This window comes from Bombina bombina, chromosome 1, assembly GCF_027579735.1.
Source record: "Bombina bombina isolate aBomBom1 chromosome 1, aBomBom1.pri, whole genome shotgun sequence".
NCBI classification, from domain to species: Eukaryota; Metazoa; Chordata; class Amphibia; order Anura; family Bombinatoridae; genus Bombina; species Bombina bombina.
In genome coordinates this window covers 1,109,462,343-1,109,484,824 of record NC_069499.1, presented here as the reverse complement: position 1 = coordinate 1,109,484,824, position 22,482 = coordinate 1,109,462,343, and the positions used below count along the sequence as shown (strand labels likewise).

The following is a 22,482-nucleotide window of genomic DNA, read 5'->3' as shown; positions in this document are numbered from 1 at the left end:
TTCAGTATCCATGACTTTGTCTCTAACAGACAAGACGTCTGAAATTGATTTCAGCTTGTCGGAACCTTCAGTCTCAATCATTCCCTTCATTAGCTATGTGCATGGAGGTTTTAGGTCTCATGACTGCAGCATTGGACGCGATCCCCTTTGCTCGTTTTCACATGAGACCTCTTCAGCTTTGTATGCTGAACCTATGGTGCAGGGATTATACAAAGATATCACAATTGATATCCTTAAATCCCAATACTCGACTATCTCTGACTTGGTGGTTAGATCATCACCGTTTGGTTCAGGGGGCCTCTTTTCTTCGTCCAACCTGGACTGTGATTTCAACAGATGCAAGTCTTTCAGGTTGGGGAGCTGTCTGGGGATCTCTGACAGCGTAGGGGGTTTGGAAATCTCAAGAGGCGAGATTACGATCAATATTTTGGAACTCTCGTGCGATTCTCAGAGCTCTTCAGTTCTGGCCTCTTCTGAAGAGAGAACCGTTTATTTGTTTTCAGACAGACAATGTCACAACCGTGGCGTATGTCAATCATCAAGGTGGGATTCACAGTCCTCAAGCTATGAAAGAAGTATTTTGGATACTTGCATGGGCAGAATCCAGCTCCTGTCTAATCTCTGCGGTCCTAGAATTTTACAGTATCTTCAGGTTGGTTTGGATAAGAGTTTGGCTGCAAGTTCCTTGAAAGGACAAATCTCTGCTCTTTCTGTTCTGTTTCACAGAAAAATTGCTAATCTTTCTGACATTCGTTGTTTTGTACAGGCTTTGGTTCGTATCAAGCCTGTCATTAAGTCAATCTCTCCTCCTTGCAGTCTTAATTTGGTTTTGAGAGCTTTACAGGCTCCTCCGTTTGAGCCTATGCATTCTCTGGACATTAAATTACTTTCTTGGAAAGTATTGTTTCTTTTGGCTATCTCTTCTGCTAGAAGAGTTTCTGAATTATCTGCTCTTTCTTGTGAGTCTCCTTTTCTGATTTTTCATCAGGATTAGGCAGTTTTGCGGACTTCATTTAACTTTTTACCTAAGGTTGTGAATTCCAACAACATTAGTAGAGAAATTGTTGTCCCTTCGTTGTGTCCTAATCCTAAGAATTCTTTGGAAAGACCTTTGCATTCTTTGGATGTGGTAAGAGCTTTGAAATATTATGTTGAAGCTACTAAAGATTTTAGGAAGACTTCTAGTCTATTTGTTATGTTTTCTGGTTCTAGGAAAGGTCAGAAAGCTTCTGCCATTTCTTTGGCTTCTTGGTTAAAGCTTTTGATTCATCATGCTTATTTGGAGTTGGGTAAATCCCCGCCTCAGAGGATTACAGCTCATTCTACTAGGTCAGTTTCTTCTTCCTGGGCTTTTAAGAATGAAGCTTCTGTTGATCAGATTTGCAAAGCAGCAACTTGGTCTTCTTTGCATACTTTTACTAAATTCTACCATTTTGATGTTTTCTCTTCTTCAGTAGCAGTTTTTGGTAGAAAAGTTTTTCAGGCAGCTGTTTCAGTTTGATTCTTCTGCTTATGATTTCAGTTTTTTTCATTATAAGATTAAAACTTTTTGATTTGGGTTGGGAATTCTTTATTTTTAGGCCCACCCTTTTTGTGGTGGTTATGATTTTTTTGTATAAAGCACAATTATTCAAATTCCTTGTTGATGCTTTCGCTCCTTTCTTATGACCCCACTTCTTGGCTATTCGTTAAACTAAATTGTGGGCGTGGTGAGGGGTGTATTTATAGGCATTTTGAGGTTTGGGAAACTTTGCCCCTCCTGGTAGGAATGTATATCCCATACGTCACTAGCTCATGGACTCTTGCCAATATGAAAGAAATGAATTTATCAGGTAAGTTCTTACATAAATTATGTTTTTCATTCAGATAAGGTGGTTTTTATGTACCAAACTTGGTTTTATTTCTAAGTTTTTCAGACAAGAACATTAATCAGGAATTTGTTGTTCCGTCCTTGTGTCCTAATTCTTTTTCTCAGAAGGAGCGACTTCTACACTATTTGGATGTAGTCCGTGCTTTAAAATTTTATTTATAAGCAACTTTAGTCTTCTTTATGAAGAGTATCATCCGTTTTGTTTATGAGACTGCTGGACAGACTGTTGCTTCCTCATGGACATTCAAGCATGATGCTTCTGTTGAACAGATTTGCAAGGCTGCAACTTGGTTCTTTCTTCACACTTGTTCTAAATTTTACAAATTTGATACCTTTGCTTCAGCTGAGGCTGTTTTTGGGGAGAAAGGTTCTTCAAGCAGTGGTGCCTTCCGTTTAGGTTACCTGTCTTGTCCCTCCCGTATTATCTGTGTCCTCTAGCTTGGGTATTGTATCCCATAAGTAATGAAGATGATCTGTGGACTCATTGTGTCTTTTAGAAGAAAAGGAAATTTATGCTTACCTGATAAATTTTGTTTCTTCTTAGACACGACGAGTCCACGGCCCGCCCTTATCTTTTAAGACAGGTTGTTATTTTTGTTAAACTTCAGTCACCTCTGCACCTTGGCTTTTCCTTTCTCTTCCTAACTTCGGTCGAATGACTGAAGTGGGAGGGAAGGGAGGAGCTATATATACAGCTCTGATGTGGTGCTCTTTGCTGCCTCCTGCTGACCAGGAGGTGAATATCTCATAAGTAATGAAGATGATCCGTGGACTCATCGTGTCTAAGAAGAAACTAATTTATCAGGTAAGCATAAATTTCCTTTTTTATTTTTTTTAAATTATAGATAACACCTTTACTACCCATTCCCCAGCTTTGCACCACAAACATACTTTATAACCTTTAAACCTCTACATTTCTGCCTTTCTCTAAGCCACTACAGACAGCCTCCTACCTGAATGCATTTTTATAGCTTTTCACAGCAAGACCGTGCTAGTTCATGTGTGCCATATAGATAACATTGTGCTCACTACCTTGGGGTATTCTTTTGTGAGTCAGCACTGATTGGCTAAGATGCAAGTCTGTAAATAGCACTGAGATAAGGGGGCAGTTGGCAGAGGCTTAGATACAAGGTAATCACAGAGGTAAAAAGTATATTAATATAACCGTGCTGTTTATGCAAAACTGGGGAATGGCTAACAAAGGGATTATCTTTTAAACAATAAAGGGACACTCAGGTCAAATTAAATTTTCATGATTCAGATACATTATGTAATTTTTTTAACAACTTTCCAATTTACTTCCATTAAAAAAAAATGTGCACAGTCTTTTATATTTACACTTTTTGAGTCACCAGCTCCTACTGAGCATGTTCAAGAATTCACAGACTATACATACAGTTGCAAGAAAAAGTATGTGAACCCTTTGGAATGATATGGATTTCTGCACAAATTGGTCATAAAATGTGATCTGATCATCATCTAAGTCACAACAATAGACAATCAGAGTCTGCTTAAACTAATAACACACAAAGAATGAAATGTTGCCATGTTTTTATTGAACACACCATGTAAACATTCACAGTACAGGTGGAAAAAGTATGTGAACCCCTAGACTAATGACATCTCCAAGAGCTAATTGGAGTGAGATGTCAGCCAACTGGAGTCCAATCAATGAGATGAGATTGGAGGTGTTGGTTACAGCTGCCCTGCCCTATAAAAAACACACACCAGTTCTGGGTTTGCTTTTCACAAGAAGCATTGCCTGATGTGAATGATGCCTCGCACAAAAGAGCTCTCAGAAGACCTACGATTAAGAATTGTTGACTTGCATAAAGCTGGAAAGGGTTATAAAAGTATCTCCAAACGCCTTGTGGTTGATCAGTCCACGGTAAGACAAATTGTCTATAAATGGAGAAAGTTCAGCACTGCTGCTACTCTCCCTAGAAGTGGCCATCCTGTAAATATGACTGCAAGAGCACAGCGCAGACTGCTCAATGAGGTGAAGAAGAATCCTAGAGTGTCAGCTAAAGACTTACAAAAGTCACTGGCAAATGCTAACATCCCTGTTAGCGAATCTACAATACGTAAAACTCTAAACAAGAATGGATTTCATGGGAGGATACCACAGAGAAAGCCACTGCTGTCCAAACAAAACATTGCTGCACGTTTACAGTTTGCACAAGAGCACCTGGATGTTCCACAGCAGTACTGGCAAAATATTCTGTGGACAGATGAAACCAAAGTTGAGTTGTTTGGAAGAAACACACAACACTATGTGTGGCGAAAAAGAGGCACAGCACACCAACATCAAAACCTCATCCCAACTGTGAAGTATGGTGGTAGGGGCATCATGGTTTGGGGCTGCTTTGCTGTGTAATGGCCTGGACGGAGTGCTATCATCGAAGGAAAAATGAATTCCCAAGTTTATCAAGACATTTTGCAGGAGAACTTAAGGCCATCTGTCTACCAGCTGAAGCTCAACAGAAGATGGGTGTTGCAACAGGACAATGACCCAGCATAGAAGTAAATCAACAACAGAATAGCTTAAACAGTAGAAAAAATACGCCTTCTGAAGTGGCCCAGTCAGAGTCCTGACCTCAACCCAATTGAGATGCTGTGGCATGACCTCAAGAAAGCGATTCACACCAGACATCCCAAGAATATTGCTGAACTGAAACAATTCTATAAAGAGGAATGGTCAAGAATTACTCCTGACCGTTGTGCACGTCTGATCTGCAACTACAGGAAACGTTTGGTTGAAGTTATTGCTGCCAAAGGAGGTTCAACCAGTTATTAAATCCAGGGGTTCACATACTTTTTCCACCTGCACTGTGAATGTTTACATGGTGTGTTCAATAAAAACATGGCAACATTTCATTCTTTGTGTGTTATTAGTTTAAGCAGACTGTGATTGTCTATTGTTGTGACTTAGATGATGATCAGATCACATTTTATGACCGATTTGTGCAGAAATCCATATAATTCCATAGGGTTCACATACTTTTTCTTGCAACTGTATATGCATTTGTGATTGGCAGATTGCTATCACATGGTACAGGGGGAGTGGAAATAGACCTAACTTTGAAATTTGTTAGAAAAAAATCTACTACTCATTTGAAATTTACAGTATATGCTATTGTATTGTCTTGTTATCTTGCATTTGTTGATTATGCAAATATACTGTGTTTACTGGTCCTTTAACCTCTTGAGTGCTAACGACGGCTCTGAGCCGTCGCAAATTGTCTCACTCAGGTGCTAACAACGGCTCAGAGCCGTCAGTAGCACTCTCCCAACTTGAGGGAGATCTGGAGGCTTCCACCCTCTCCTACCTCGGCAATCGAGCCTGTATAGTGACAGGTATCGCCGGGGCTTCACGTTTTGCGTGGTGATGTCACGCGCAATGACGTCACGGCAGAACTTTATTTAAAATGGACAATGCAAAGTATAGGGAAAGGGGGCATGCTGCTTAGAAGCCTGTATCTCAGGCATCTAAGCAGCTACAGACCCCCAAGAACCCACCGTTGGAAAGGTAATTGCCTAACCTTTCCAACGGTATAAGTCTTGGAGATCTGTAAAATAAAAAAAGAAAGTTAAAAAAATGTTTTATGTAAAAACATAAAAAAAAAAAATTCAGCTTAGCACCAAGGTGGGAAAGTGCTTAGCACTCAAAGGGTTAATAGCACATTTATGAGTACAATGCTCCTTTAAATCAGGGATGGCTAACTTTCAGCCCATGGGCCACATTCGGGCCTCTGCACTAGTTTGTGCAGCCCCTGAGTGGAAGACAAAACTAAGAATGTGTGCCATAGTTTTTGTGGCCCAAGGAAAAAGCAAACCTAAAAATGTATGCTTTGGGGAATTCTGGTGGTGGTCACAACTCTAGAGGGGGAACAGCAGACAGAAGTTACTCTGCAACCTTGCCTAAATAAGGCCCTGTGCCACTGGACACTTTTAGGAAATATATTATTATCTGTGTGTAGCCATACATTTTTATGTGGCCCTTGAGGCTTCTAAAACATTGATCTGCTGCACTTAAATCTTCTAAAATACTGATCTTCGGCCCTATGTTTTAGAAAGTTGGATATCACTATCTAGCCCACATTTAGGGCTAGATTACAAGTGGAGCGGTATTCTGCTAGATCGATAACTCCTCTAGAATTGAGAATTTTGCGCTAGTTGGGTTGCTCTCGTATTAAAAGTATAAAGAAACCCAACTAGCGCAAAAACCCGAACTTATTGTGTGTGCGCGTTCACGTATTCCCCCATAGAAGTCAAAGTCTCGCGCAAACACCATCACATATTCTCATTAGCGCTAAACCGACATGAATATATGAATATTTCATATTCCAATGTTCTTTACGTAACGTAATATTTTAATAAATATTTTTATATATATCTGATGTTTAAAACAAATATGTATAAATATTGGATTTGTTTTAAAAAAAACATCAGATATATGTAGAAATATTTATTAAAATATTACGTTACGTAAAGACCATTGGAATATGTAATATTCATATTTTCATGTCGGGTTAGCGCTAATGAGAATATGTGATGGTGTTTGCGCAAGACTTTGACTTCTATGGGGGAATACGTGAACGCGCACACAATAAGTTCGGATTTTTGCACTAGTTGGGTTACTGCTAGAGCAAAACCAGTTTTCTTTATACTTGTAATTCGAGTGCAACCCAACTAGCGCAAAATTCTCAATTCTAGTTAGTTCGGAGTTATCGATCTAGCAGAATACCGCTCCACTTGTAATCTAGCCCTAAATGTTTTATTTAAAGCAGTGATAGCCAACTTTCTAAAACATAGGGCCACAGATCAGTATTTTAGAAGATTTAAGTGCAGCAGATCAATGTTTTAGAAGCCTTAAGGGCCACATAAAAATGTATGGCTACACACAGATAATAATAATATATATTTAAAAATACAAGGAACACATTCCCCTATGTACAGAACATTGGAATGTGAAATATTTACAGTAAATACATAGTTAAACATTTTATTAAAAATGAATATTGCATAAATATGTTTTTACATGTTTTCATCTACTTAATGGCAAAAGTCTCTAATGCACTTATATATATGTCTGTATATGTCTGTAAATACATATATACACACATATAAATACATATGTACACACATATATATATATATATATACATACATACATACATACATACATACATACATACATACATACACATCATAAGACAGATATGTGTATGTATATATATGTGTATGTGTATATATATATATATATATATATATATATATATATATATATATATATACACACATCATAAGACATGTATGTGTATGCATCTCTATGTTAAAGCCCTTTGGCAGCTTTTTTACCCCCAACACCTGAGATCTCATATCTTTGAACCCTTAAAGGGATAGTCTAATCAAAATGAAACGTTCACGATTCAGATAGAGCATGTAATTTTTCTTTGTTCTCTTGCTATCTTTATTTGAATGTAAGCATAGGAACCGGCCCATTTTTGGTTAAGCACCTTGGTAGCGCTTGCTGATTGGTGGGTACATTTAGACACAAATCAGAAAGTGCTACCCAGGTGCTGAATCAAAATGGCTGGCTCCTATCCTTACATTCTTGCTTTTTCAAATACAGATGGCAAGAGAATGAAGACAAAATGATAATAGGAGTACATTAGAAAGTAGCTTAAAATTGCATGCTCTATCTGAATCATGAAAGTTTAATTTTGACTAGACTATTCCTTTAACTTTTTTGTTCAATATTTTTTTAAAATATTTTTTATTAGACAGTGTTATAATAAGTGTAACTGTACTTTATAATGTATTTTTGATGTGTTTGATGTGAGAAATTTTAAGAATGCTTTCAAAACATTTATGGCATTGCACTTATGTGACATTAAAGGGACATTAAACTTCGAGGCATAATTGTATTTATGTTAACCAGAGTTGGCTCAAGGAATTCCAGTGATGCTGCCTGGTCTATGAATAAAATGATGCCTCACAACTTCACCGCAGTCTAAACCCAACCTTTACACTGCGTCCTAAAGGCAGAACAGACACATAGATGCAGGGCTGTCTTTAACACAGGAGAAAAGGGGCAGCTGCCCAGGGCCCAGTCTCTGTTGAGGGGCCCAAGAGTCCTAAAAAAAAAAAATATATATTTTTTTTTTAGGTTCATATAAGACTGCTGATGTGACATGGGGAACACACACATTCAGTCATTATACTGTCACAGTCAAAAGTACTCTGCTTAAATATTTTTTTTTAAAAACTGTGCCAGACAGTGCCGGTGTCATGTGACATGCCAAGCTATTGCCATATGCTGTTTTAGATGTGCACTGTGCAGCACTGAATGCAAAGCCCTAACTCGGCATCCAGCCATTCCCACTGCATCAGAAAAGGTCCTACTGGGGTTACCACTGTTACCAGGTAACTGCTCTGGTGGTGGGGAATGTTTCTGGGTAGGGCTGACTGTAGGCGCATGCAGCAGAAAGCTGGAACGGCAGGCACATGAGGATTTGAGCATCTGTGCAGCTGCATACACTGCTCTCTTCAGTCTTGAGGCTGTATGACACATCTCACACTGTATCCATGCAGCCTTGGGCAGACAGCATCCAGTCTGCTGGTCCCCTTAGCCCTGCTCTTTCTGCTGTGGCTCTAAGATCAACTAACTGAAGTTTGTTAGGGGAACAGTGCTTTGTAGAAAGGTGTCAGTGGGAATAATAAGTGAGTGCACACACGCCCCTCCCCATGCAGCATTGTCTAGTGCAGGGTGAGAGGGAACTTGTTCCTAGCAAAGAAGTGACATGTGCCGCTGTGGCTGATGTATAGTGTCATGCTGATACTTCACACATTAATTTAAGGTTTATTTCTCCAACATAGGTGTGTCCGGTCCACGGCGTCATCCTTACTTGTGGGATATTCTCTTCCCCAACAGGAAATGGCAAAGAGCCCAGCAAAGCTGGTCACATGATCCCTCCTAGGCTCCGCCTACCCCAGTCATTCTCTTTGCCGTTGTACAGGCAACATCTCCACGGAGATGGCTTAGAGTTTTTTAGTGTTTAACTGTAGTTTTTATTATTCAATCAAGAGTTTGTTATTTTGAAATAGTGCTGGTATGTACTATTTACTCAGAAACAGAAAAGAGATGAAGATTTCTGTTTGTATGAGGAAAATGATTTTAGCAACCGTCACTAAAATCCATGGCTGTTCCACACAGGACTGTTGAGAGCAATTAACTTCAGTTGGGGGAACAGTGAGCAGTCTCTTGCTGCTTGAGGTATGACACATTCTAACAAGACGATGTAATGCTGGAAGCTGTCATTTTCCCTATGGGATCCGGTAAGCCATGTTTATTACGATCGTAAATAAGGGCTTCACAAGGGCTTATTAAGACTGTAGACTTTTTCTGGGCTAAATCGATTCATTATTAACACATATTTAGCCTTGAGGAATCATTTTATTTGGGTATTTTGATATAATAATATCGGCAGGCACTGTTTTAGACACCTTATTCTTTAGGGGCTTTCCCAAAGCATAGGCAGAGCCTCATTTTCGCGCCGGTGTTGCGCACTTGTTTTTGAGAGGCATGGCATGCAGTCGCATGTGAGAGGAGCTCTGATACTTAGAAAAGACTTTCTGAAGGCGTCATTTGGTATCGTATTCCCCTTTGGGCTTGGTTGGGTCTCAGCAAAGCAGATACCAGGGACTGTAAAGGGGTTAAAGTTCAAAACGGCTCCGGTTCCGTTATTTTAAGGGTTAAAGCTTCCAAATTTGGTGTGCAATACTTTTAAGGCTTTAAGACACTGTGGTGAAAATTTGGTGAATTTTGAACAATTCCTTCATGTTTTTTCGCAATTGCAGTAATAAAGTGTGTTCAGTTTAAAATTTAAAGTGACAGTAACGGTTTTATTTTAAAACGTTTTTTGTACTTTGTTATCAAGTTTATGCCTGTTTAACATGTCTGAACTACCAGATAGACTGTGTTCTGAATGTGGGGAAGCCAGAATTCCTATTCATTTAAATAAATGTGATTTATGTGACAATGACAATGATGCCCAAGATGATTCCTCAAGTGAGGGGAGTAAGCATGGTACTGCATCATTCCCTCCTTCGTCTACACGAGTCTTGCCCACTCAGGAGGCCCCTAGTACATCTAGCGCGCCAATACTCCTTACTATGCAACAATTAACGGCTGTAATGGATAATTCTGTCAAAAACATTTTAGCCAAAATGAACACTTATCAGCGTAAGCGCGACTGCTCTGTTTTAGATACTGAAGAGCATGACGACGCTGATAATAATGTTTCTGAAGGGCCCCTAACCCAGTCTGATGGGGCCAGGGAGGTTTTGTCTGAGGGAGAAATTACTGATTCAGGGAACATTTCTCAACATGCTGAACCTGATGTGATTACATTTAAATTTAAGTTGGAACATCTCCGCATTCTGCTTAAGGAGGTATTATCCACTCTGGATGATTGTGACAAGTTGGTCATCCCAGAGAAACTATGTAAAATGGACAAGTTCCTAGAGGTGCCGGGGCTCCCAGAAGCTTTTCCTATACCCAAGCGGGTGGCGGACATTGTTAATAAAGAATGGGAAAGGCCCGGTATTCCTTTCGTCCCTCCCCCCATATTTAAAAAATTGTTTCCTATGGTCGACCCCAGAAAGGACTTATGGCAGACAGTCCCCAAGGTCGAGGGAGCGGTTTCCACTTTAAACAAACGCACCACTATACCCATAGAGGATAGTTGTGCTTTCAAAGATCCTATGGATAAAAAATTAGAAGGTTTGCTTAAAAAGATGTTTGTTCAGCAGGGTTACCTTCTACAACCAATTTCATGCGTTGTCCCTGTCGCTACAGCCGCATGTTTCTGGTTCGATGAGCTGATAAAGGCGGTCGATAGTGATTCTCCTCCTTATGAGGAGATTATGGACAGAATCAATGCTCTCAAATTGGCTAATTCTTTTACCCTAGACGCCACTTTGCAATTGGCTAGGTTAGCGGCTAAGAATTCGGGGTTTGCTATTGTGGCGCGCAGAGCGCTTTGGTTGAAATCTTGGTCGGCTGAGGCGTCTTCCAAGAACAAGCTACTTAACATTCCTTTCAAGGGGAAAACGCTGTTTGGCCCTGACTTGAAAGAGATTATCTCTGATATCACTGGGGGTAAGGGCCACGCCCTTCCTCAGGATCGGCCTTTCAAGGCAAAAAATAAACCTAATTTTCGTCCCTTTCGTAGAAACGGACCAGCCCAAAGTGCTACGTCCTCTAAGCAAGAGGGTAATACTTCTCAAGCCAAGCCAGCTTGGAGACCAATGCAAGGCTGGAACAAGGGAAAGCAGGCCAAGAAACCTGCCACTGCTACCAAGACAGCATGAAATGTTGGCCCCCGATCCGGGACCGGATCTGGTGGGGGGCAGACTCTCTCTCTTCGCTCAGGCTTGGGCAAGAGATGTTCTGGATCCTTGGGCGCTAGAAATAGTCTCCCAAGGTTATCTTCTGGAATTCAAGGGGCTTCCCCCAAAGGGGAGGTTCCACAGGTCTCAGTTGTCTTCAGACCACATAAAAAGACAGGCATTCTTACATTGTGTAGAAGACCTGTTAAAAATGGGAGTGATTCATCCTGTTCCATTAAGAGAACAAGGGATGGGGTTCTACTCCAATCTGTTCATAGTTCCCAAAAAAGAGGGAACGTTCAGACCAATCTTAGATCTCAAGATCTTAAACAAGTTTCTCAGGGTTCCATCGTTCAAGATGGAAACCATTCGAACTATTCTTCCTTCCATCCAGGAAGGTCAATTCATGACCACGGTGGATTTAAAGGATGCGTATCTACATATTCCTATCCACAAGGAACATCATCGGTTCCTAAGGTTCGCATTCCTGGACAAGCATTACCAGTTCGTGGCGCTTCCTTTCGGATTAGCCACTGCTCCAAGGATTTTCACAAAGGTACTAGGGTCCCTTCTAGCTGTGCTAAGACCAAGGGGCATTGCTGTAGTACCTTATTTGGACGACATTCTGATTCAAGCGTCGTCCCTTCCTCAAGCAAAGGCTCACACGGACATAGTCCTGGCCTTTCTCAGATCTCACGGATGGAAAGTGAACGTGGAAAAGAGTTCTCTATCTCCGTCAACAAGGGTTCCCTTCTTGGGAACAATAATAGACTCCTTAGAAATGAGGATATTTCTGACAGAGGCCAGAAAAACAAAGCTTCTAGACTCTTGTCGGATACTTCATTCCGTTCCTCTTCCTTCCATAGCTCAGTGCATGGAAGTGATCGGGTTGATGGTAGCGGCAATGGACATAGTTCCTTTTGCGCGCATTCATCTAAGACCATTACAACTGTGCATGCTCAGTCAGTGGAATGGGGATTATACAGACTTGTCTCCGAAGATACAAGTAAATCAGAGGACCAGAGAATCACTCCGTTGGTGGCTGTCCCTGGACAACCTGTCACAAGGGATGACATTCCGCAGACCAGAGTGGGTCATTGTCACGACCGACGCCAGTCTGATGGGCTGGGGCGCGGTCTGGGGATCCCTGAAAGCTCAGGGTCTTTGGTCTCGGGAAGAATCTCTTCTACCGATAAATATTCTGGAACTGAGAGCGATATTCAATGCTCTCAAGGCTTGGCCTCAGCTAGCGAGGGCCAAGTTCATACGGTTTCAATCAGACAACATGACAACTGTTGCGTACATCAACCATCAGGGGGGAACAAGGAGTTCCCTAGCGATGGAAGAAGTGACCAAAATCATTCTATGGGCGGAGTCTCACTCCTGCCACCTGTCCGCTATCCACATCCCAGGAGTGGAAAATTGGGAAGCGGATTTTCTGAGTCGTCAGACATTGCATCCGGGGGAGTGGGAACTCCATCCGGAAATCTTTGCCCAAGTCACTCAGCTGTGGGGCATTCCAGACTTGGATCTGATGGCCTCTCGTCAGAACTTCAAAGTTCCTTGCTACGGGTCCAGATCCAGGGATCCCAAGGCGGCTCTAGTGGATGCACTAGTAGCACCTTGGACCTTCAAACTAGCTTATGTGTTCCCGCCGTTTCCTCTCATCCCCAGGCTGGTAGCCAGGATCAATCAGGAGAGGGCGTCGGTGATCTTGATAGCTCCTGCGTGGCCACGCAGGACTTGGTATGCAGATCTGGTGAATATGTCATCGGCTCCACCTTGGAAGCTACCTTTGAGACGAGACCTTCTTGTTCAGGGTCCGTTCGAACATCCGAACCTGGTTTCACTCCAGCTGACTGCTTGGAGATTGAACGCTTGATCTTATCGAAGCGAGGGTTCTCAGATTCTGTTATCGATACTCTTGTTCAGGCCAGAAAGCCTGTAACTAGAAAGATTTACCACAAAATTTGGAAAAAATATATCTGTTGGTGTGAATCTAAAGGATTCCCTTGGGACAAGGTTAAGATTCCTAAGATTCTATCCTTCCTTCAAGAAGGATTGGAAAAAGGATTATCTGCAAGTTCCCTGAAGGGACAGATTTCTGCCTTGTCTGTGTTACTTCACAAAAAGCTGGCAGCTGTGCCAGATGTTCAAGCCTTTGTTCAGGCTCTGGTTAGAATTAAGCCTGTTTACAAACCTTTGACTCCTCCTTGGAGTCTCAATTTAGTTCTTTCAGTTCTTCAGGGGGTTCCGTTTGAACCCTTACATTCCGTTGATATTAAGTTATTATCTTGGAAAGTTTTGTTTTTAGTTGCAATTTCTTCTGCTAGAAGAGTTTCAGAATTATCTGCTCTGCAGTGTTCTCCTCCTTATCTGGTGTTCCATGCAGATAAGGTGGTTTTACGTACTAAACCTGGTTTTCTTCCAAAAGTTGTTTCTAACAAAAACATTAACCAGGAGATTATCGTACCTTCTCTGTGTCCGAAACCAGTTTCAAAGAAGGAACGTTTGTTGCACAATTTGGATGTTGTTCGCGCTCTAAAATTCTATTTAGAAGCTACAAAGGATTTTAGACAAACATCTTCCTTGTTTGTTGTTTATTCCGGTAAAAGGAGAGGTCAAAAAGCAACTTCTACCTCTCTCTCTTTTTGGATTAAAAGCATCATCAGATTGGCTTACGAGACTGCCGGACGGCAGCCTCCCGAAAGAATCACAGCTCATTCCACTAGGGCTGTGGCTTCCACATGGGCCTTCAAGAACGAGGCTTCTGTTGATCAGATATGTAGGGCAGCGACTTGGTCTTCACTGCACACTTTTACCAAATTTTACAAGTTTGATACTTTTGCTTCTTCTGAGGCTATTTTTGGGAGAAAGGTTTTGCAAACCGTGGTGCCTTCCATTTAGGTGACCTGATTTGTTCCCTCCCTTCATCCGTGTCCTAAAGCTTTGGTATTGGTTCCCACAAGTAAGGATGACGCCGTGGACCGGACACACCTATGTTGGAGAAAACAGAATTTATGTTTACCTGATAAATTACTTTCTCCAACGGTGTGTCCGGTCCACGGCCCGCCCTGGTTTTTTTAATCAGGTCTGATAATTTATTTTCTTTAACTACAGTCACCACGGTACCATATGGTTTCTCCTATGCAAATATTCCTCCTTAACGTCGGTCGAATGACTGGGGTAGGCGGAGCCTAGGAGGGATCATGTGACCAGCTTTGCTGGGCTCTTTGCCATTTCCTGTTGGGGAAGAGAATATCCCACAAGTAAGGATGACGCCGTGGACCGGACACACCGTTGGAGAAAGTAATTTATCAGGTAAACATAAATTCTGTTTTTTATAGTTTTTGTTTTCTCTCTGTCTTAGATTTTACAGCTTCCAATAGCAGTTCTGCTGTTCCAGTCAGTAAACTTATGTTTGTCTGCACCTCCATGCTTCCTCCTCAGTCTTTAACTTGCTTTGCTCCTGTTGGCTGCCCTAAATCTCTTTAACCAGCTAACCTCACACCAGAATCACATTCAAAAGAATATTAAATAAATCCACAGTGGAGGAATTTATATATTTATTTACTTATTAATACGGCTTAGGTCGAGTTTCACATATTGCAATTTATTTCATTTTTTTTAAATGATTAGCCCAGCAGTGGAAAAATTTTGCCCAGGGTCCAGTCAATTTTAAAGACGGCCCTGCATAGATGTGTGTAAGTGCTTCAGGCCACACAAAACAGCAAACTAAGCCGACACCAATATCAAGAGAGGTGTGTATAAGTGACTTGAGCACTTTTATATTATTTAAGACAACCATATTCTCCCCATATACTGCCCCTGTTAAGTGCTTCCTGCGTCTCATGGTCCTATTATAGAGCCTATTTTAATCCCCTTAGTGGTGATGATTGGTCAAACTCCAAAACTGCCATCTTGGAGCTTAGGTATTCTTGTACTCTGTGGCAGAAGTGGTGCTTATTCACAGCTCAGTGGCATTGCTGGCTTTTTGACAGCTGTATTGTGCACTTCTATTTAATGTGCATGATATAAAGCAATGCAGTCAAAGCAAATATGTAATGTACCTGCTCTCTATTATTTACGTGGCCTTTTACATATATGTAACTTTTACACTGAGTATAAAAACTGAAATAACGTAATCGTCCTGTGTTGTGTGCGCTAACCAGAGGGAAATGTTACAATTGCGAAATGCGGACATCACTAATGAACTGTGAATGTCTACCACATGGTACCAGAATTATATAAACTCCAAGATGGCAGCACCCACTATAAAATTGTTGAGATTCACCAACCGGCATCTGTTTAGGGTTAAAATAAAAGAATGGGGCTGAAGACAGCTGGTGGCACTGGAGGAAATATAATAGCCTGGTGACTAGTAACCATTTTAGTTCAGTGGACTCTGCATTTCTGTGCAGATAGGTATAGGCCATTGCTAAATAAATACAGAGTGTTCTGTATACTCCTTGACTAACTAACATTCTGCTGTTGTTCCACAGTATCCCATCATCTCAGAGTTTGGAGATGATCAGAACTTTTCACTGTATGACTCCAAAGAGGATTCACTGCTTCGAACAGATGCTTCCCAGCAAGAGGTAAGCAGAGTAGAGAAAACTGTTTTTGTGTTGTGCAACAAAAAAAACAACTAAAAATATCACAAACTTAAAATAATAGCTTTTTAATAAACTGATGTATTTCCTTGGGATAATTAGTTGTCAATAACTGCATTGATAAGAAATTAGTCTATTTACATGAACTTCTATAATGGAGCTGTAAAATAAAAACTGTGACTTACCATCACAAGTCTGTAGATAGCCGATCTGCTCAATATATATTAATTTCCTATTTGGTTATGGGAAGTGCATGTTGTATGTAGTATTGGAACAAGAAGGAAAAGGATGGAAGGGTTAGGGTACAATACATGATAGATGGTTAGACTAAATGTAACAGTTGCACACATAGGCCTCTATTTAACAAAGTCTGGCGGACCTGATCCGACAGTGCGGATCAGGTCCGCCAGACCTCGCTGAATATGGAGAGCAATACTCTCTCCTTATTCAGCATTGCACCAGCAGCTCACAAGAGCTGCTGGTGCAACGCCGCCCCCTGTAGATTCGCGGCCAATGGGCCGCCAGCAGGGAGGTGTCAATCAACCCGATCGTACTCGATCGGGTTGAATTCTGGTGATGTCTGTCCGCCTGCTCAGAGCAGACGGACAGGTTATGGAGCTGCGGTCTTTGTGACCGCTGCTTCATAACTGCTGTTTCTGGCGAGTCTGCAGGCTCGCCAGAAACATGGGGCATCAAGCTCCATTCGGAGCTTGATAGATGGGCCCCAGTGGGCCCAATTCATTAAGCTCCAAATGGAGCTTGATGCTGCTTTTTCCGTGTGATCCTTAACTCGTCTGCCTGCTTGGAGGCTTCGGACATCAATCCCCCAACTCATATACGATCGGGTTGTTTGACACCCCCTGCTAGCGGCCGCAAATCTGCAGGGGGCGGCATTGCACAAGCAGTTCACCAGAATGGCTTGTGCAATGATAAATGCTGACAGCGTATGCTGTCGGCATTTATTGATGTGCGTCGGACACAATCGCTACAGCGGATCATGTCCGTCCGCACCATGATAAATCTACCCCCTAGTATAATTTTTCTTTCATGTAATTAGCAAGAGTCCATGAGCTAGTGACGTATGGGATATACATTCCTACCAGGAGGGGCAAAGTTTCCCAAACCTTAAAATGCCTATAAATACACCCCTCACCACACCCACAAATCAGTTTTACAAACTTTGCCTCCAAGGGAGGTGGTGAAGTAAGTTTGTGCTAGATTCTACGTTGATATGCGCTCCGCAGCAAGTTGGAGCCCGGTTTTCCTCTCAGCGTGCAGTGAATGTCAGAGGGATGTGAAGAGAGTATTGCCTATTGAATGCAGTGATCTCCTTCTACGGGGTCTATTTCATAAGGTTCTCTGTTATCGGTCGTAGAGATTCATCTCTTACCTCCCTTTTCAGATCGACGATATACTCTTATATTTACCATTTCCTCTACTGATTCTCGTTTCAGTACTGGTTTGGCTTTCTACAAACATGTAGATGAGTGTCCTGGGGTAAGTAAGTCTTATTTCTCCAACATAGGTGTGTCCGGTCCACGGCGTCATCCTTACTTGTGGGATATTCTCTTCCCCAACAGGAAATGGCAAAGAGCCCAGCAAAGCTGGTCACATGATCCCTCCTAGGCTCCGCCTACCCCAGTCATTCTCTTTGCCGTTGTACAGGCAACATCTCCACGGAGATGGCTTAGAGTTTTTTAGTGTTTAACATTTTAGCCAAAATGAACACTTATCAGCGTAAGCGCGACTGCTCTGTTTTAGATACTGAAGAGCATGACGACGCTGATATTAATATTTCTGAAGGGCCCCTAACTCAGTCTGATGGGGCCAGGGAGGTTTTGTCTGAGGGAGAAATTTCTGATTCAGGGAACATTTCTCAACAAGCTGAACCTGATGTGATTGCATTTAAATTTAAGTTGGAACATCTCCGCATTCTGCTTAAGGAGGTATTATCCACTCTGGATGATTGTGACAAGTTGGTCATCCCAGAGAAACTATGTAAAATGGACAAGTTCCTAGAGGTGCCGGGGCTCCCAGAAGCTTTTCCTATACCCAAGCGGGTGGCGGACATTGTTAATAAAGAATGGGAAAGGCCCGGTATTCCTTTCGTCCCTCCCCCCATATTTAAAAAATTGTTTCCTATGGTCGACCCCAGAAAGGACTTATGGCAGACAGTCCCCAAGGTCGAGGGAGCGGTTTCCACTTTAAACAAACTCACCACTATACCCATAGAGGATAGTTGTGTTTTCAAAGATCCTATGGATAAAAAATTAGAAGGTTTGCTTAAAAAAATGTTTGTTCAGCAGGGTTACCTTCTACAACCAATTTCATGCATTGTCCCTGTCGCTACAGCCGCATGTTTCTGGTTCGATGAGCTGATAAAGGCGGTCGACAGTGATTCTCCTCCTTATGAGGAGATTATGGACAGAATCAATGCTCTCAAATTGGCTAATTCTTTCACCCTAGACGCCACTTTGCAATTGGCTAGGTTAGCGGCTAAGAATTCTGGGTTTGCTATTGTGGCGCGCAGAGCGCTTTGGTTGAAATCTTGGTCGGCTGATGCGTCTTCCAAGAACAAGCTACTTAACATTCCTTTCAAGGGGAAAACGCTGTTTGGCCCTGAGATTATCTCGGATATCACTGGGGGTAAGGGCCACGCCCTTCCTCAGGATCGGCCTTTCAAGGCAAAAAATAAACCTAATTTTCGTCCCTTTCGTAGAAACGGACCAGCCCAAAGTGCTACGTCCTCTAAGCAAGAGGGTAATACTTCTCAAGCCAAGCCAGCTTGGAGACCAATGCAAGGCTGGAACAAGGGAAAGCAGGCCAAGAAACCTGCCACTGCTACCAAGACAGCATGAAATGTTGGCCCCCGATCCGGGACTGGATCTGGTGGGGGGCAGACTCTCTCTCTTCCCTCAGGCTTGGGCAAGAGATGTTCTGGATCCTTGGGCGCTAGAAATAGTCTCCCAAGGTTATCTTCTGGAATTCAAGGGACTTCCCCCAAGGGGGAGGTTCCACAGGTCTCAGTTGTCTTCAGACCACATAAAAAGACAAGCATTCTTACATTGTGTAGAAGACCTGTTAAAAATGGGAGTGATTCATCCCGTTCCATTAAGAGAACAAGGGATGGGGTTCTACTCCAATCTGTTTATAGTTCCCAAAAAAGAGGGAACGTTCAGACCAATCTTAGATCTCAAGATCTTAAACAAGTTTCTCAAGGTTCCATCGTTCAAGATGGAAACCATTCGAACTATTCTTCCTTCCATCCAGGAAGGTCAATTCATGACCACGGTGGATTTAAAGGATGCGTATCTACATATTCCTATCCACAAGGAACATCATCGGTTCCTGAGGTTCGCATTCCTGGACAAACATTACCAGTTCGTGGCGCTTCCTTCGGATTAGCCACTGCTCCAAGGATTTTCACAAAGGTACTAGGGTCCCTTCTAGCTGTGCTAAGACCAAGGGGCATTGCTGTAGTACCTTACTTGGACGACATTCTGATTCAAGCGTCGTCCCTTCCTCAAGCAAAGGCTCACACGGACATTGTCCTGGCCTTTCTCAGATCTCACGGATGGAAAGTGAACGTGGAAAAGAGTTCTCTATCTCCGTCAACAAGGGTTCCCTTCTTGGGAACAATAATAGACTCCTTAGAAATGAGGATTTTTCTGACAGAGGCCAGAAAAACAAAACTTCTAGACTCTTGTCGGATACTCCATTCCGTTCCTCTTCCTTCCATAGCTCAGTGCATGGAAGTGATCGGGTTGATGGTAGCGGCAATGGACATAGTTCCTTTTGCACGCATTCATCTAAGACCATTACAACTGTGCATGCTCAGTCAGTGGAATGGGGACTATACAGACTTGTCTCCGAAGATACAAGTAAATCAGAGGACCAGAGACTCACTCCGTTGGTGGCTGTCCCTGGACAACCTGTCACGAGGGATGACATTCCGCAGACCAGAGTGGGTCATTGTCACGACCGACGCCAGTCTGATGGGCTGGGGCGCGGTCTGGGGATCCCTGAAAGCTCAGGGTCTTTGGTCTCGGGAAGAATCTCTTCTACCGATAAATATTCTGGAACTGAGAGCGATATTCAATGCTCTCAAGGCTTGGCCTCAGCTAGCGAGGGCCAAGTTCATACGGTTTCAATCAGACAACATGACAACTGTTGCGTACATCAACCATCAGGGGGGAACAAGGAGTTCCCTGGCGATGGAAGAAGTGACCAAAATCATTCTATGGGCGGAGTCTCACTCCTGCCACCTGTCTGCTATCCACATCCCAGGAGTGGAAAATTGGGAAGCGGATTTTCTGAGTCGTCAGACATTGCATCCGGGGGAGTGGGAACTCCATCCGGAAATCTTTGCCCAAGTCACTCAGCTGTGGGGCATTCCAGACATGGATCTGATGGCCTCTCGTCAGAACTTCAAAGTTCCTTGCTACGGGTCCAGATCCAGGGATCCCAAGGCGGCTCTAGTGGATGCACTAGTAGCAACTTGGACCTTCAAACTAGCTTATGTGTTCCCGCCGTTTCCTCTCATCCCCAGGCTGGTAGCCAGGATCAATCAGGAGAGGGCGTCGGTGATCTTGATAGCTCCTGCGTGGCCACGCAGGACTTGGTACGCAGATCTGGTGAATATGTCATCGGCTCCTCCTTGGAAGCTACCTTTGAGACGAGACCTTCTTGTTCAGGGTCCGTTCGAACATCCGAATCTGGTTTCACTCCAGCTGACTGCTTGGAGATTGAACGCTTGATCTTATCGAAGCGAGGATTCTCAGATTCTGTTATCGATACTCTTGTTCAGGCCAGAAAGCCTGTAACTAGAAAGATTTACCACAAAATTTGGAAAAAATATATCTGTTGGTGTGAATCTAAAGGATTCCCTTGGGACAAGGTTAAGATTCCTAGGATTCTATCCTTCCTTCAAGAAGGATTGGAAAAAGGATTATCTGCAAGTTCCCTGAAGGGACAGATTTCTGCCTTGTCTGTGTTACTTCACAAAAAGCTGGCCGCTGTGCCAGATGTTCAAGCCTTTGTTCAGGCTCTGGTTAGAATTAAGCCTGTTTACAAACCTTTGACTCCTCCTTGGAGTCTCAATTTAGTTCTTTCAGTTCTTCAGGGGGTTCCGTTTGAACCCTTGCATTCCGTTGATATTAAGTTATTATCTTGGAAAGTTTTGTTTTTAGTTGCAATTTCTTCTGCTAGAAGAGTTTCAGAATTATCTGCTCTGCAGTGTTCTCCTCCTTATCTGCTGTTCCATGCAGATAAGGTGGTTTTACGTACTAAACCTGGTTTTCTTCCAAAAGTTGTTTCTAACAAAAACATTAACCAGGAGATTATCGTACCTTCTCTGTGTCCGAAACCAGTTTCAAAGAAGGAACGTTTGTTGCACAATTTGGATGTTGTTCGCGCTCTAAAATTCTATTTAGATGCTACAAAGGATTTTAGACAAACATCTTCCTTGTTTGTTGTTTATTCTGGTAAAAGGAGAGGTCAAAAAGCAACTTCTACCTCTCTCTCTTTTTGGATTAAAAGCATCATCAGATTGGCTTACGAGACTGCCGGACGGCAGCCTCCCGAAAGAATCACAGCTCATTCCACTAGGGCTGTGGCTTCCACATGGGCCTTCAAGAACGAGGCTTCTGTTGATCAGATATGTAGGGCAGCGACTTGGTCTTCACTGCACACTTTTACCAAATTTTACAAGTTTGATACTTTTGCTTCTTCTGAGGCTATTTTTGGGAGAAAGGTTTTGCAAGCCGTGGTGCCTTCCATTTAGGTGACCTGATTTGCTCCCTCCCTTCATCCGTGTCCTAAAGCTTTGGTATTGGTTCCCACAAGTAAGGATGACGCCGTGGACCGGACACACCTATGTTGGAGAAAACAGAATTTATGTTTACCTGATAAATTAATTTCTCCAACGGTGTGTCCGGTCCACGGCCCCGCCCTGGTTTTTTTAATCAGGTCTGATAATTTATTTTCTTTAACTACAGTCACCACGGTACCATATGGTTTCTCCTATGCAAATATTCCTCCTTAACGTCGGTCGAATGACTGGGGTAGGCGGAGCCTAGGAGGGATCATGTGACCAGCTTTGCTGGGCTCTTTGCCATTTCCTGTTGGGGAAGAGAATATCCCACAAGTAAGGATGACGCCGTGGACCGGACACACCGTTGGAGAAAGTAATTTATCAGGTAAACATAAATTCTGTTTTTCTGTGACACTCTAAGCTATGGTTGGGCACTTTATTTATAAAGTTCTAAATATATGTATTCAAACATTTATTTGCCTTGACTCAGAATGTTCAACTTTCCTTATTTCCAGACAGTCAGTTTCATATTTGGGATTATGCTTTAAATTATCATATTTTTTCTTACCTCAAAAATTTGACTTTTTTCCCTGTGGGCTGTTAGGCTCGCGGGGGCTGAAAATGCTTCATTTTATTGCGTCATTCTTGGCGCAGACTTTTTTGGCGCAAAAATTCTTTCTAAGTTCACATGAAGGTACGGCCCTCATTCCAGTTCAGCTGGTAGGGGGCAGGTTACGTTTTCTTTCATGTAATTAACAAGAGTCCATGAGCTAGTGACGTATGGGATATAA

General features: G+C 42.4%; 1 protein-coding gene across 1 annotated transcript in view; it reads left to right on the top strand.

Annotated features, from left to right (window-relative positions):
* Positions 1 to 22,482, top strand: part of TBKBP1 (TBK1 binding protein 1) — a 694,444-nt gene that overhangs the window by 54,578 nt on the left and 617,384 nt on the right. The window contains exon 2 of the mRNA XM_053697656.1: positions 15,769 to 15,864. Within this exon, the coding sequence (XP_053553631.1) occupies positions 15,769 to 15,864 (96 nt within the window). The remainder of the gene's footprint in view (positions 1 to 15,768; positions 15,865 to 22,482) is intronic.